Source organism: Euprymna scolopes, chromosome 15 (genome assembly GCF_053919585.1).
Source record: "Euprymna scolopes isolate OS-2025 chromosome 15, ASM5391958v1, whole genome shotgun sequence".
Taxonomy (NCBI): Eukaryota; Metazoa; Mollusca; class Cephalopoda; order Sepiida; family Sepiolidae; genus Euprymna; species Euprymna scolopes.
In genome coordinates this window covers 45860510-45876001 of record NC_136496.1, presented here as the reverse complement: position 1 = coordinate 45876001, position 15492 = coordinate 45860510, and the positions used below count along the sequence as shown (strand labels likewise).

The following is a 15492-nucleotide window of genomic DNA, read 5'->3' as shown; positions in this document are numbered from 1 at the left end:
GAAAGCAGCAACAGCAGTAACTTCTGACAATAATATTCATGAAAATAAAAACGATAAAAAACCTTCTCAACCACTGATTACCCATAACAAATAACATCCTACTTGAGAGCCCATCTTTCAAACTCCTCAGCTTAACATTCACAGGCAACATGAATTGGAACAAATACATTAAGGACATTGCCAAATTGTTGCAAGGAAGGTGAGCTCCCTATGCTAAAAAATTATCACACTAGAGAGTGTCTCTTTGTAAAGGTATATCTCTATAAAGCCACATTTCACTCATACATAGAGTATCATTGCCGCATCTGGGCTGGTGTATCTGTCACTAGTCTCTCACTCTTAGACAGGATCCAAAAAAAAAGTCTCAAATCTAATGTCCTGCACTATCAACCAAACTCCACCCTCTGTCTCATCACTACAATGTTGCATTCCTGTGCCTACTTTACAAATACTTTAATAGAATGTGCTCTAATGAACGCATGATACTTGTGCCCCAATGTGCCCCAATCTTGACTAACCTGACAAGCAGCAAAATCCCACCTCTTTACTGATAATACTTTTTCCCCATCAGATGGTCAGGTTTTGAAATTCCCTTCCTGTTTTCTACTTCTCTGACCGTACAAACCTGCAGAAGTTTAAATGTAATATGAACAGACATCTTGCTGTCCAACTCCTCACAGCCCCTTGTTAGACACAACCCCAAGTAGTAGCCTCTTACGTGCTAAGTGACAATATGCCTTGTTTGAGGTGAAAAGAGTAAAGAAAGATATCTTAATAAGATTTTAAAGACAAAAATCATTGAACACAAGAAGCTCACCAAGGCAGTTTTCATTATATCAACAGATATCATGTTCCACACTTGTCCAAAATTTTTGTTAGATGACAATTTACTAGAGAATTGCTGAAATACATTCTTCAGTTTTCTGCAAGTTCAATGAAAACATGATTTTCAATGGCTCAAATAATTTGAAAAATTAAACAATATTCAGTAAATAACAATTAACATTCTTGATCGAATTTCAATTTTGTGTATTTTTAAAATTTAATAAGTTTCTAAACATTTTATAAATTTATCAAGTTTTTAAACATTTTATACATTTACCAAGTTTTTAAACATTTTTAAATTTAATAAGTTTTCATACATTTTATGAATTTATTAATTTTTAAATTTAATAAGTTTTTAAACATTTTATAAATTTATCAAGTTTTTAAACATTTTAAAAATTTAATAAGTTTTTAAACATTTTTTACATTAAAAAGTTTGTAAATATTTTATGAATTTAATAAATTTTTAACATTTTTAACTTTAATAAGTTTTTAAACATTTTATAAATTTACCAAGTTTTAAACATTTTATATATTTAATAAGTTTTTAAACATTTTTTAAATTTAATAAGTTTTTAAATATTTTTTAAATTTAATAAGTTTTTAACATTTTATAAATTTATTAACTTTTTTAACATTTTTAAAATTTAATACGTTTTTAAGCATTTTATAAATTTGTCACGTTTTTAAAAATTTAATAAATTTAATAAGTTTTTAAATATTTTGTAAATTAAATAAGTTTTTAACATTTTTTAAATTTAATAAGTTTTTATACATTTTATGAATTTATTAAGTTTTTAACTTTTTTAAATTTAATAAGTTTTTAAACATTTTATAAATTTATCAGGTTTTAAACATTTAAAAAATTTAATAAGTTTTTAAACATTTTTTAAATTAAAGTGTTTTTGATTATTTTATGAATTTAATAAGTTTTTAACATTTTTTAACTTTAATAAGTTTTTGATATTTTATAAATTTATTAAGTTTTTAACATTTTATAAAATGAATAAGTTTTTAAACATTTTTTAGATTAATAAGTTTTTAAACATTTTTTAGATTAATAAGTTTTTAAATATTTTATGAATTTAATAAGTTTTTAACATTTTTTAACTTTAATAAGTTTTTAAACCGTTCATAAATTTATCAAGTTTTTAAACATTTTATAAATTTAATAAGTTTTAACATTTTTAAAATTTAATAGCATTTAACATTTTTTAAATTTAATAAGTCTTTAATATTTTTTATTTTTAATAAGTTTTAAAACATTTTATAAATTTAATAAGTTTTTAAACATTTTAAAAATTTAATAAGTTTTTAAACATTTTTAAATGTAATAAGGTTTTAAATATTTTATAAATTTAATAAGTTTTTAACATTTTTAAAATTTAATAAGTTTTTAATATTTTTAAAATTTAATAAGTTTTTAACATTTTTTTTAATTTATTAACTTTTTAACATTTTTTTAATTTAATAAGTTTTTTAACATTTTTAAATTTTAATAAGTTTTTACATATTTTATAAATTTAATAATTTTTATCATTTTTTTAAATTTTATAAGTTTTTAACATTTTTTAATTTAATAAGTCTGTACATTTTTTAAATTTAATAAGTTTTTAACATTTTTTCAATTTAATAAGTTTTTAACATTTTTAAAAGTTAGTAAGTTTTTTAACACTTTATAAATTAAATAAGTTTTTAAGCATTTTATTAATTTTTTTTAAGTTTTTTAACATTTTTTAAATTTAATATTAATTTTATTAATTGATCAAGTTTTTAAACATTTTATGAATTTATCAAGTTTTCAAACATTTTATAAATTTATAAAGTTTTTAAATATTTTTAAATTTAATAAGATTTGAAATATTTTATAAATTTAATAAGTTTTTAACATTTTATAAATTTAATAAGTTTTTAACATTTTTTGAATTTAATAAGTTTTTAACATTTTTTAAATTTAATAATTTTTTAACATTTTTTCAATTTAATAATTTTTTAACATTTTTTCAATTTAACAAGTTTGTAATATTTTTTTGAATTTAATAAGTTTTTAACATTTTTAAAATTTAATAAGTTTTTAATATTTTTAATTTATTGTGAAGCTTCTGTCTACTTTTAATTTCATTACAGACAATAACTTTAACTAAATGACATGGGTCAACAACAAATCTTTGCAATTTACAGATAGGCCACATTCGACTAATAATAATCAATTCAAATTATAAAATCAGTTCAAATCTTGTCATTAATTCAGATACTGATATAGTTAAGCATAATATGAATTCAACTTATATTCATTATCTGCTAATATTGTTGAGAACGTCTGAAGTAAAATAATAATTCATATTTCATGAAGAATTTATCATTAATGCAAAATCAAAGCAAATAACAAAAATTTCATTTTTATATGATCCGAGATTTAAAAATGGACAAAAAGTTAAAATCACGCATAAAGAAATGCTGTTTTTCTTACATCTGAGCACCATGTTGGTACAGTCTTAATAAAGCAGGCAAGTGTAAACTTGCTCCAACCTCAGAATGACCACCACTGAAATCTTCCTCTAAGTAAGCAACAGTACCATACAACTTTGTATTATTGGATAATTTTTGGGCACATTTCAACAAATATCTGTAAATAAAAAACAAATGTTTTTAACAAATTTGATGCAATCAGTTTAAATTTGTATTTTTAATTAAAAGAATTTGAATTCATTTACAGAAAACAATTCTTTTTCCAAATTAGGAATGGATAAAACTTAAAAGATGAAAATTACCTTGTCCTCTACTTTAAAGATCATATAAAATAATCATCTATTATATTATTGTTATGTGGAGACAGGTAACCAACCCGGAACATTCTATATAAGGAACCGAGTCACTGGTTTTCACCGGACCCTTGTAAAATACAGACTTCCTCCCTGAATATTAACATGCTGTATTTGTTTCTATGTAAATATGTAAATAAACTTCACTTTCAGTATTCAAACCACAGTGTATATTTATTTATTCCTTTCACGGAATATTTATCTTTGATTGTCCGAATAATAGGCCACCTTAGGACATATCAAATTGGCGATGGAGACGAGATGCGAACTCAATAAAAAAAAAAAAAAAGTGAACACCTGGTAAGTGCGAAATTTGAAAAAAAAATTCTCAAAGATTAAGGAAATATTTCTTAGAAAGCGAAAGACAACTATTCACGCAAGTACAAAGAATTTTTATATTTTTATTGCCGTTTTTCTTTGAACTTTCTGAAAAGTTGACATCATATCATCTCGTGTTGAAAAGCAATTTGGAGGTGTTTTGTTTTTTGTTAATACGATAAAACAAATTGTACTGTGAAAATTGTTTTTCTGTCATAAAGAAATTCTTAAAAGAAGTTTACGTGTATTTGAAAAAGATGAAAAGGATCTCTGAAAATTTGTAAACTATGGATATTTTGTATGGTGAATTTTTTTTTTCTTTGAACATTTCTCAAGTGCTGAAAAAATTTTATTTCATGACTAGATCTGAAGGGGAACATCTTATTTTTTGGAACAAAGTTTTGTATACGTTGACTTTGTATTTGCGTGTTTACAAAAAAAAAAAAACATGTCTTCCGAACAAATAACAGAGTTAATGAAAACGTCAACTGAAAGCTTGATCGCTCAACAAAAAGCTCAAATTAAATTTCAAAACTGGATGTTGATTCAGCAGGAACGTTTTGAATCACTCGTCATTCAGCAAACTACAAAATATCTTAAATTTTATACTGAAAAGGTTGTAAAAAATTGGAACTTTTGAAGGTATTGGAATCAGAAAAATGTGTCCCTATTATACGAGCAGCACATGTCAGTGGGGCGGCATTTTGGGAGGTTAAAAATAAAAAAAGAAAAAAGAAATAAAAATAAATAAAAGCTAACAAAACATTTTAAATTTTATACCGAAAAAGTTGTAAAAAAAACGGAACTTTTGGAGGTATCGAAATCGGAAAAATGTATCCCTAATTTACGATTCCAAAACCGATTGTTTTAAATTTTTAATTTAATTTTTCATTATTGATACTAATGATAAATATTTATTGTTTTTAAATTATCACTAAAACTAAAATGATAATAACATCCAAATACGATGTAAATTTATTTTATTTGTAAAACAAATTTTTAAAAAAAGTTGCATAAATTCTCTAGGTAACCTTTTAAAGAAAGCAGTTGATTTTCATGTTTCAAAAAATGTTTCAAAATTAAACAAAACATTTTTGTCAAGAAAAATACTTTCAAACGTCACTGATAATTATATAATACAACGGAAAATAAGCAATAGAAAATTACATAATTTTGGAATTGTAGAAACATTAAGCAAGTATGGAATAAAAATCGACTGGAAACAGATTTTATGATCGTCATATCAGGGAATATAATTTTAAATGGGAATTAAGCGCTACGCCACAAATACTATTTAAGTGGCATTCTATTTGATAGTTTAAATACTGCCGAATTTCTGTCAAGTTTCGAACAACCACAGAGTAATTGATTTTTTTTTCAAACTATTAACAAAATTTTATAATCACTGACGTATTTATGATTAAACCGAAATTTATTATAATGAATTAATTCTGGTAATAGGATTTAAATTTTTTTTTACTTTTTTTTATTAATATAAAATTGTAAAAGATAATACAAGAAAAAATCTCCTTAGAACGCATACCTAACTTAGAAAAATCGACTTACTTGCTTTAAAACAAGAGTAAATATTTAAAAATATGTATATTTCTGTGAGAGACAATTGAATCCTATTTAAAACTTTATCGTCTTTAAGAATGGTATAAAACTCTACCTTCGATTGACATTTATTTTGTAGATGCTTAATTTTCATATTTTGCAAAATTAGTTCCCCGGTGTCTAATTTTCCTAAATTTAATTAAATTAAAATTAAAATATAAAAAGTGATCTGTTTTTGCTTTAATTTGTCCGCCCCCCCCTCAGGTGTATATATATGTATATATGCATACATACATATATATATATTTATTTATACATATATGTATATATGTATATATGTGTACATACTAGTGATGGGATGATTCCAAATTTTTTCCTGATTCCGATTCAATTACCGATTCTGTCTTAAATTCTGATCCGATACGATTCCCGATTCCGATTCTTTTTAAATTTCTAAATATTTAATTAGTGATTTGTTTTTCTCCTTTTTGTTTCGAATTACTCTAAAACCTTCTAATGTCTGCATATATTTTTGCAAACAAAAAATGCACTTAGTGTGTGTGTGTGTGTGTGTGTGTGTGTGTGTGTGTGTGTGTGTGTGTGTGTGTGTGTGTGTGTGTGTGTGTGTGTGTGGGGGGAGGAACATCTATTAAATATATGGATGGCAGAGGTTCTAAATATTTTTCTGGAATGTTTTCCTTTTAATTGATTGAAAGATGCATTTCTCTTTTAAAACAAAGCCGATTTGCATTTGTCATTAGTTGGCAAAATGCTATTTGAATATTTCATAAACAATTGAAAATAACGATTGTTATGCAAAATAAAACGGTATAGGAACAGAATAGTTAACAAAGTCCCCTCTCCATTTTAAACCTGAGTTTCTAAATAACACAGTTACTATATAAAAAAACAATTCTTAACTTAAGAACGGATATGAATGTATTCTTTACTATTCTATATGTTTTCTCTGCCAAAGAATGTTCATGTGTTTACCCAAATCATCAATATTTTCCGTGTTATTATGTTATGACAAGGTCATAGATATGTAGTAGATTATTTTGTTTTAATGCAAAAACGAAAACAAAAAACAAGATACAGATAATTATAATAGAAATACTTTTTACTAATATTGTGAAAATTTTAGACTAACACCCTTGATATTTTCCTTTTGTTTTATTTGACTTTCATTTTGTTTTATGCAATTGCATATGGACACCTTGAAAATCTTGCTGGAAAAAAACAGAAACAATTATTTTTAAATTTAAACTTTTGTACATTAATTTAACCTAAAATGATGAATAATCATCATTTCCAGGCTACTCTAACATTGTGGAACTATTCACTAAGCCGAAGTCTGACTGGTAAGGTTGTAAAACTATGCTTAATCGCTTAGACCCCTTCCCACCAAAAAAAGCTTACAGAATTAATTTCCATGAGGAAAATAATGATTTTTGGTTAGTGTTCTAAAATGCTACAATATCTCTGAAATTTTATGTCCAATTAATATTGCTCAAGCGTTTCTCAACTGGAAAGATCTAGAGATCCGATTTGCTGAAGGAAACATAGTTGACAAAGTAGAGCAACATCTTAGTGATAAGGAAACTAAGAAGTGGCGAAAAATTCTAGCTAGATTGCTAGATATCATCAGGTTTCTTGCCAAGCAGAATCTGGCACTACGGGGTCACCAGGAAGACATCCATAATGATGAAAGAGATTAAGAAAACAATGGGAATTTTTTAGAATTGATAAATTTATTGGCCAATTATGATCCTGTCCTTCGTGAAAATTTGGTGAAAGTTAACCTGGGAAAGAAAATCGCTACTTCTTATCTCTCACCAGAAATTCAAAATGAATTTGTGAGCATTTTGGCAAAGCAGCTGAGAAAGAAAATCACCGATCAGATCAAACAAAGTAAATATTTTTGCATAATTTTTGATAGCACTCCTGATGTATCTCACAAGGACCAGATGAGTGAGATGGTGCGCTACGTAAAAATTGAGGAAAATAAAGTGCAAGTGGAGGAGTCGTTTCTCCGCTCCATCGAGACAAAAGGTAAAAGTGCGGAGGACATTTCTAAACTGATTTTGAGAGAACTGGAGAACGATGGGATTCAGATTGGTTATTGTATTGGGCAGGCATTTGACAATGCTGCTATTATGGCAGGCCACTGATCGGGTGTGCAGAAACGAATCTCCAAAATCAACCCAAAAGCTCTATTTGTGCCATGCACTAACAATTCAGTAAATCTGGCTTGTGTACATGCCGCTCTGTAGCAGTTCACTCTTACATTTTTTTGGTATATTGGACCGGTTATTCTCGTTCTTTTCTGCATCTACACATCGCTGGGACGTCTTGATTCAGTTGGCCAGTCTAAGTATCAAGCAGACTATGGAAAATAGATGGAGTAGTTGATCAGATGCTGTAAATGATGTGGTAAAAAAATTATTGGAAGTTGCTATTGCCCTCGAACAGCTCACGGAAGAAGGAGAAAATAAAAACACAAGATAAGATGCATCTTTAATTCTCAACTCGGTATTGTCGTTTCCGTTTCTATTATTTCTGAGCTTTTGGAAAACTATTCTCCCAGAAATCAATGATGCCCAGAAGTATCTTCAAGAAAAGGGGCTGGATCTGCAACAAAGTTCTGTCAGACTGACAGGGTTGAGAGATTGGCTTCTTCAGAATAGAGAAAAGATGATGGGCACTGCAATAGACGAGTCAAAAAACTCTGCTCTTAAATGGCGATAAGCATGGAGCATCATATCCGAAAAAAGATATGAATGGGTGGTGAACGATTGACTGATGCAACACTGGGGTTTGATACTGAGTTCAGATGAGAAATGCTGTCTGTCATAGACAGGTTGACTGAAGAAATATCTTGCAAATTTCCACAAGTTCACAACCTTGCATCTAGTTTCAATTTTTCTTAGACCATCAAATCTGCTTGATGATAATTATGAGTGTCAGCTTGGTGAAGTTGATGAAGATATAGAAAAAGATAACTTCTTTGCCGAAAGGAAGAGATTACAGTATTTTGTGAAAGCTTCAGCAAAAGATAAAATCAATGGACCTCTTGAACTTTTGAACTTTATACAGAGATACCACCTTGAGGATTCTGTCCCTAATATTGTGATCTTGCTGCGCATTTTCCTTACCCGAGCCATTAGTGTTGCCAGCTGTGAGCGCTCTTTCTCGAAGCTGAAACTCATAAAAACTACTTTCGATCAAAAATGAGCCAGACAAGGCTTACAGACTTGGCAATCCTCTCCATAGAGAGGAAACTTGTCGATAGAATGAATTTTGATAGAGTTATTGATAACTTTGCTGAAAAAAAGTGTGAAAAGTATGTTTGTAAATTTTCAACCGACTTGATGCCTTGGGATAGTTCTCTCACAAAAAATAAATTTATAGCCTTATTTTCAATTCACAAATACATTCATTAAAAAAAAATAAAACTATTTTTATAAAGGATTGAAACATTATTAATAACAACAAATTCCTTAAATTTTGCATTTAAACCGAGCGATTATACACACGGATTTCAAAAAGCACGGATACAAGACGTTTTTATCTCTTCTTATGAAGAAAAAGAAAAGAAAACTACATCGGACTATCCTCTCCTTCATACAGCCATGTTTTTTGTGAAAATTTGGACGTTAATAACAACAAAAAAGTGAATAAAAATGATTTTATCATTTTATAACATTTTCACATGTCCAAATGTTCTCATTTAAATTTATTATCATATTTGTTTGTGTAGCCAATTAATTTAATTTAACATTTTTTTATAATTTGAATTATACGTTTTTGTTTTGAAAAAAATATTTGGTTTCTTTTGTTTCATATTAACGTTTACATAATTCCCTTCATATTAATGTTTACATATTTATTATTATTCAAATTATTGAAAAGATATTGTTAAATTAAATTAAAATTTAAAAACTGAAGGGAATCGTGTAAACATTTAAAAACTGAAGGGAATCGTGTAAACATTAGTTCAATGAAAATAAATATTTTGTGGGCTTTTTGGAATCTTGAAGGTTTTAACAGGTTGCCATATGCCAGCAGTACGTGGGGTGGGGGGTATGGGGAACAGGTAATCATATGCCAGCAGAGGGGGAGGCAAAACAGGTAATTATATGCCAGCGGGTGGGCAGGGGACAAAACAGGTAATTATATGCCAGAGGGGGGGGGGGCAAATTTTCTGACCGCCCTAGGCGGCACAAACTAATGCTATGCCACTACCCTGAAGACATTTTTTCAAAGCTGAACGGAGGTAAAAGTCAGTGAAGAATGTTCAAAGTATTTGTGTATCAATACCCATTTAGGACTCTTCAGACTCAAAAATGTTATTTCAGCAAATAATGGACACAATGCTTGCCGATTTAGGTTTTGTAATCGCATATTTGGATGACATTCTTGTAAAGAATAGAAATGTGCAGGAACATAAGGAACATAAGGAACATATCAGAACAGTTTTCCAAAGAATTGAGGAATTTGGTTTCAAATTGAGTGCTGAAAAATGTGAATTTTTTTTAAAACAGATAAAATATCTTGGTCAAATCATTGACAGCCAAGGCAGAAGACCAGATCCTCAGAGAACAGAAGCCATTGAGAGGATGCCAGCACCTAGCAATGTTTCTCAGTTACAATCTTTTTGGGGTTTAGCACAATATTATGCTCTATATCCCAAAAATGCATAAGTTGAGAGCACCATTGAACGAAAGTGGATTTGGTCAAAGGAGTGCTAAAGCGTATTTGAAGAGATTAAGAAATGCCTGCTATCTGATTTAGCACTGTCACACTTCGATCCACAGAAAGAATTGATTGTGGCATCAGATGCAAGTGAATATGGTATAGGAGCAGCACTTTTCCATATACTGGAAGATGGATCAATGAAGCCAATAGTTCATGCTTCCAGATCACTTTTGCCTGCAGAGAGAAACTATTCTCAAATTGAAAAAGAAAATCTGGCAATAATTTATGCAATTAAAAAATTCCATAGATTTATTTATGGCAGGATTTTTACGTTGCAGACTGACCACAAGCCCTTGTTGCTATTTTTGGATCTAAAAAAGGCAAACCCACTCACACAGCAAACAGACTTCAATGATGGAGCATAATTCTGTTGAATTATAATTTTAAAATGGAGTACATTTCATCCAAAATATCGGACATGCAGATGAACTATCCAGATTGATTCACAAAAGGACACGACTCAGAAACTCACCACGGTTTGTATACCATATATGAAGGGCTTGTCTGAAAAACTTCAATGACTATGTAATCCATATGACATCAGGACAGTATTCAGGAGTGATTCAACTCTCAGGAAACAGCTTGTGAGAGTGAAGCCCCCTACCGAAAATATCATGACTAAGAACTGTGTATATGAAATCCACTCAAAATTCTGTCCAAATTCCTGAGTCCGACAGAAACATTCCAGAGTTCGACAAAATACACCTGAAGAAGGTCAGAGGTTATATTGACTCAAGATGAGAACAGTAGTCCGATGAATAATAATCCTCATCTCAAAAATTCAGAAACGACAAATCGTCTTGTTTGGGCATTGAAACCGTCCATCTGTTTTTGGTTTATGATGTGCATGTGTAAATAAATAAAAACAAAACTGTTTTTTTTTTTTTTAAATTGGTTTTTGTTAAAAATAAAAAAAATCGTTCTGCTTAAGTATTTTACTTTTTTTTCATTTCATTTAAAATAATAAAATACACAAATAATGTTTTCATAATTTACGGGTGAATGTTGAAACTGAAATACTAGGTAAATTTTATATTCATGTATTACACAAAATAGAATAGATAAAAAAAATCATATTGCATCCCACGAGAGCAAAGATCGAATTGTGTGATTACAGGTGTGTTAACTTTTTCCGCATTTAAAATATGTAAATAAAAACAAAACTGCAAATGCCTTTTTTTTTTACATCGGATTTTACGAATTTTATTTGTAATTTTCATTCAACTTTTGTGCGTTTATACATTAATTTTGTATAGCTAGCAATAACATATACTGACCAATGGGTCACGGGCAGTCTAGTTTTTATATAAAATCCTACACAGAAAAATAAAAATGAGATTTTACATATCGAGTGTGTATCCGTTGATATCTTATATTCTTTTATATAGAGTGATGTGGTTCTCGGTTGATTAACTGAGTCCAAATGTGTCGGATATGTACTTGGGAGTCCAAACAATGAAAAGAATATTCCGTTATCATAGCCCTAATGATCACCCATTTTCAAACCAGATAGCATAAGAGAGACAGGTAAACATGTGAAAGGTGAATATGAACAAGCTTAAGCATATTTTTTATAGGTTAGAGGGACCTTAATATTGGCCACTTCTTTAAAAAATTTAGGAATTTAATAATGAGGATAAAAACATGCACTAACTCTAAGTTTGGGTGGTAGTCAAGAATGCTGTGATTAATGTTAAGATCCTAAATTCAGCTTCGAGTCACATATACCTAGGGATGAAAGCCACAAGAAAGCTGCAATCATTGTTCACCTTAAATTAGGCTTTGCCTCATGGATGCATTGGTAATAATCTGGACGTTTTCATTAAGTGGTCTTTTATAGAACAATTTTCAATGACCACTCAACGCCACAAGTTACTAATGACAGTGGTTTTTGAAGTGGGACAAAGTAAAGATCAACAAAAGTAATAACTTAAAAGGAAAGTATATCATTACAAAATAAAAAAGAGAATAATAATAACTAAACAAAATCTACAAGCTGAGATCAAAATAAGATCGCTTTTAACTTGGATTAAACTAAGAGAGAGAAAAAGAATTGGGGTGGGTTTTTTTTTCTAAATATACAAACAAGAGAAAGCAGAACACAGAAATCTCAAAGCTTGAAATTGTTTTGATGCTTAAAGGAGCAAAATGTAGTATCTGTTCTCATTTTACACTTCTTTTCTTTCTTCAATCAGTGAAATAGAAATCCTTCTAGACTAAGAGAATTTTTATTTGTGTCTCAATTCAGATTTCCCCTTTTCGAGGAGTAGTATTCATGTGTGTTTGTGTCTGTGTATACAACTCTCCTACAGCCAAAACCAATGGACTGATCATGATCAAACCTGGCATGATGATGGTCCCCCATCTAGGGATAGTGCACACCATTTTTCAGGGTCAAGCAGTATTGCAAAATCCTGTGCTTTGCACAGGAATTTTTGCCAGTGTAGAGATAATCCAGTTCCTTGAGATCAAACACTGTTCTCCTTGAGAGGCAAATAAATAGAGATGGGTGCCATTTTCCTATCTTCCTTTGCTGGGCTTGTGAGTTTTAAAGGTTAGGAAAAATAAAGAAAATCCAGATGTTATGTTTCTTCTTTGAATCCTGGTAAATGTTTGAGCTCAAACTGTCATTAGCAACTTACAGAGATGTAGAAGTAATTGAAATAAAGAAACGATGCCATTTTTAATAATTAATTAAATGTAGACACTGAACAAGAAGGGATAAGCGATTTTCAAGGTAAAGAAAACTATTAGGCAAGGCAACTGTTATTAGTAATTTTGGTTAGGTGGTGAATTAAATTAAAACAAAGGTTAATGTCATCATTTTTTTTTGTTGTTGTTAAGAAGCAATGAATCAGAATTGCAACCAGAGATTCAAAAACAAAAGTTGATTGGATAAAAATAACAGTCATGATGATAAATAAAAGTAATCTTAATCCTATTTCATGAGTGGTTGACCCATCAAAATTATATGACAAAATTGAAAGGGAGGGGGGGGTCAGAACAGAAAAAATATCTGGACAGTGAAGATTACTGTTCGCAGTATTGTCCAAAGTTGGAGATCCCATAACAATTGAAGCTAAATGTTATGCTCCATTGATAAACAAGTAGAGTAACTTATTAAAAAAGAAGTCATGTTGAAAACCAAAAAATAGAGTCGAGAAGCAACCATCACAAAGAGAGTTGAAGAATTCCTCAAAATTGTAAATGAGGATTGCCAATAGATGAAAATTGGGTGAGGAGAATAGGAAGTAAGACTGAGACATTAACTGAACTTCTGAGCCTATTGTTTCCATCTTGATTGGGAGGGGTGGTTCTCCCCAGAATGTGTGGTTGCCATCACGCACAGAAATCACTTTTTTCATAGCTACCAACGTAATAGATGCACTGAGACTAAAGCTGCTTTCAGGAACGCCAGCAACCACTGTAAAAAAGTAATAAAAAATGCAAGAGAGCTATATGCTCAATTTGTTAAATCCAAAGTAGCTGAGCAGCGGCTTGGTTCCCACCAGTTCTGGCAAATAACAAATAGGATCCTAAACAGAAGTATGTGTTCTATCCAACCATTATCAATGGACCTGAGGTCATCTCGTCAGCATCAGACAAGGCCAAACTATTTGCCAAGAACTTTGCTGCTAATTCTACCCTATGCGATGAAGGCCATCAACTCCCCGTATTTCCTCCTATAACACACAACACGCTATGCAACATACAAATATCTGTGCGTGAGGTCGCCAAGCTAATCAAGAACCTTGATTCCAGTAAAGTAACTGGCCCTGACGGCATTCCAATTATAGCGTTAAAAAAGCTTCAACCAGAACTGGCCCCCATACTTACAAAACTGTTTAAGCGTTACCTTAAGGAAAAGTGCTTTCCAACACCCTGGAAAACCTCATCAGTATGTCCTGTATTTAAGAATTCAGGTGATTTCATATCCCTCTCAGTATAGACCAATAAGTCTCCTGTGTGTCATGAGTAAGTTGCTGGAATCCATAATAGAGAAGTAGTCAACCACCTCAGCAGAAATAACCTTCTTAGTGACACACAACAGGGTTTCCATTCTGCTAGATCTACAGCAATTATATCTCAGAGAATTAGCGAATCTCTCGACAAAGTCTTCCTTTCTAGGGAAATTGCTCTTGACATATCAAAGGCTGTCGATAAGGCATGGCATAAGGGCCTACTTCACAAGATCTCCAGCTACGGTATAGCTGGAAATGTTTTCTCAATCATTAAATCATTTCTCTCTGATAAGCTAATAAGAGTAGTGGTTGATGGGCAGAAATCAGAGGCTCGCAGTATTAATGCTGGAGTCCCTCAGGGGTCCATCCTGGGCTCAACTCTTTTCTTGATCTACATCAATGATATTCCAAATCATATCCTTACATCATTCATAGAAATTTATGCTGATGACACTACTATTTATGGTATCACATCTAAAACTGTAAATGATCAAGTTCTTTGATTCTCTCTCCTCTGATCTTCAGCAAGTGGTTTAATGCGGAAAGAGGTGGCTTGTTACTTTTAATGCATCTAAAACCAAGTTTTTATCTTTACATCATCAACGTTCTGATCCCCATCTGGCATCAATTGAAATGAATGGCTCTTGTCTTGGGGAGGCGTCATATTTTGACAAGCTTCTGGGCTTGACCTTTACTCCTGATCTGAAATGGAATACGTACATCAAGTCTGTTGCCAAGGTCGCTGGGAAAATGGTGGGATCCTTCTACCGCTCCAGTAGATATCTCACTGCTGATGCAATTCTCTATCTATATAAAAGCCAAGTACGTCCAAGGATGAATCGTCCCCTTAAGTAATGACACTTTATCAAATCTCCAATACTAACGAATACTACAACACTATCCCATTGATTACTGTACACACAATAACCCTTATCCCCGAGTGGCTTCTGGGCCTTGATAAGTGGTGACCTCCATGTAAAAAAAAAAAAAACAGAAAAAGAAAGGCATAGAAGAGGAAAAGAACACAATCAGATCTGAGCACAGTTTTGGATTTGACTTATTCCTCTTAAAACTGGTTATTGTCACATTTTTAGCAAGGAGAAACTTACCAAAACTCTTAGCATTGACTCCAAATAGGAAATTGGGCAGAACGTTAGGCCATTCATATTGTGGAAGGAAAGGCTCATTTGATTATTTTTTACAACTGTATCAAAGTTTTATACATAAACTAACCCGACTGTTATATAACA

At 30.5% G+C, this 15492-nt stretch overlaps 2 protein-coding genes across 5 annotated transcripts in view; one reads left to right on the top strand and one right to left on the bottom strand.

Annotated features, from left to right (window-relative positions):
* LOC145293813 (adenylate kinase 2, mitochondrial-like) overlaps positions 1-15492 on the top strand; it is a 187158-nt gene that overhangs the window by 12421 nt on the left and 159245 nt on the right. The window lies entirely within an intron of this gene.
* LOC145293812 (peroxisomal acyl-coenzyme A oxidase 1-like) overlaps positions 1-15492 on the bottom strand; it is a 156116-nt gene that overhangs the window by 23194 nt on the left and 117430 nt on the right. For all 4 annotated transcript variants that reach the window (XM_080140423.1, XM_080140422.1, XM_080140421.1 and 1 more), the window contains exons 10-11: positions 3296-3451; positions 818-923 (exon numbers count right to left, since the gene is read on the bottom strand). In XM_080140423.1, the coding sequence (XP_079996549.1) occupies positions 818-923; positions 3296-3451 (262 nt within the window). The remainder of the gene's footprint in view (positions 1-817; positions 924-3295; positions 3452-15492) is intronic.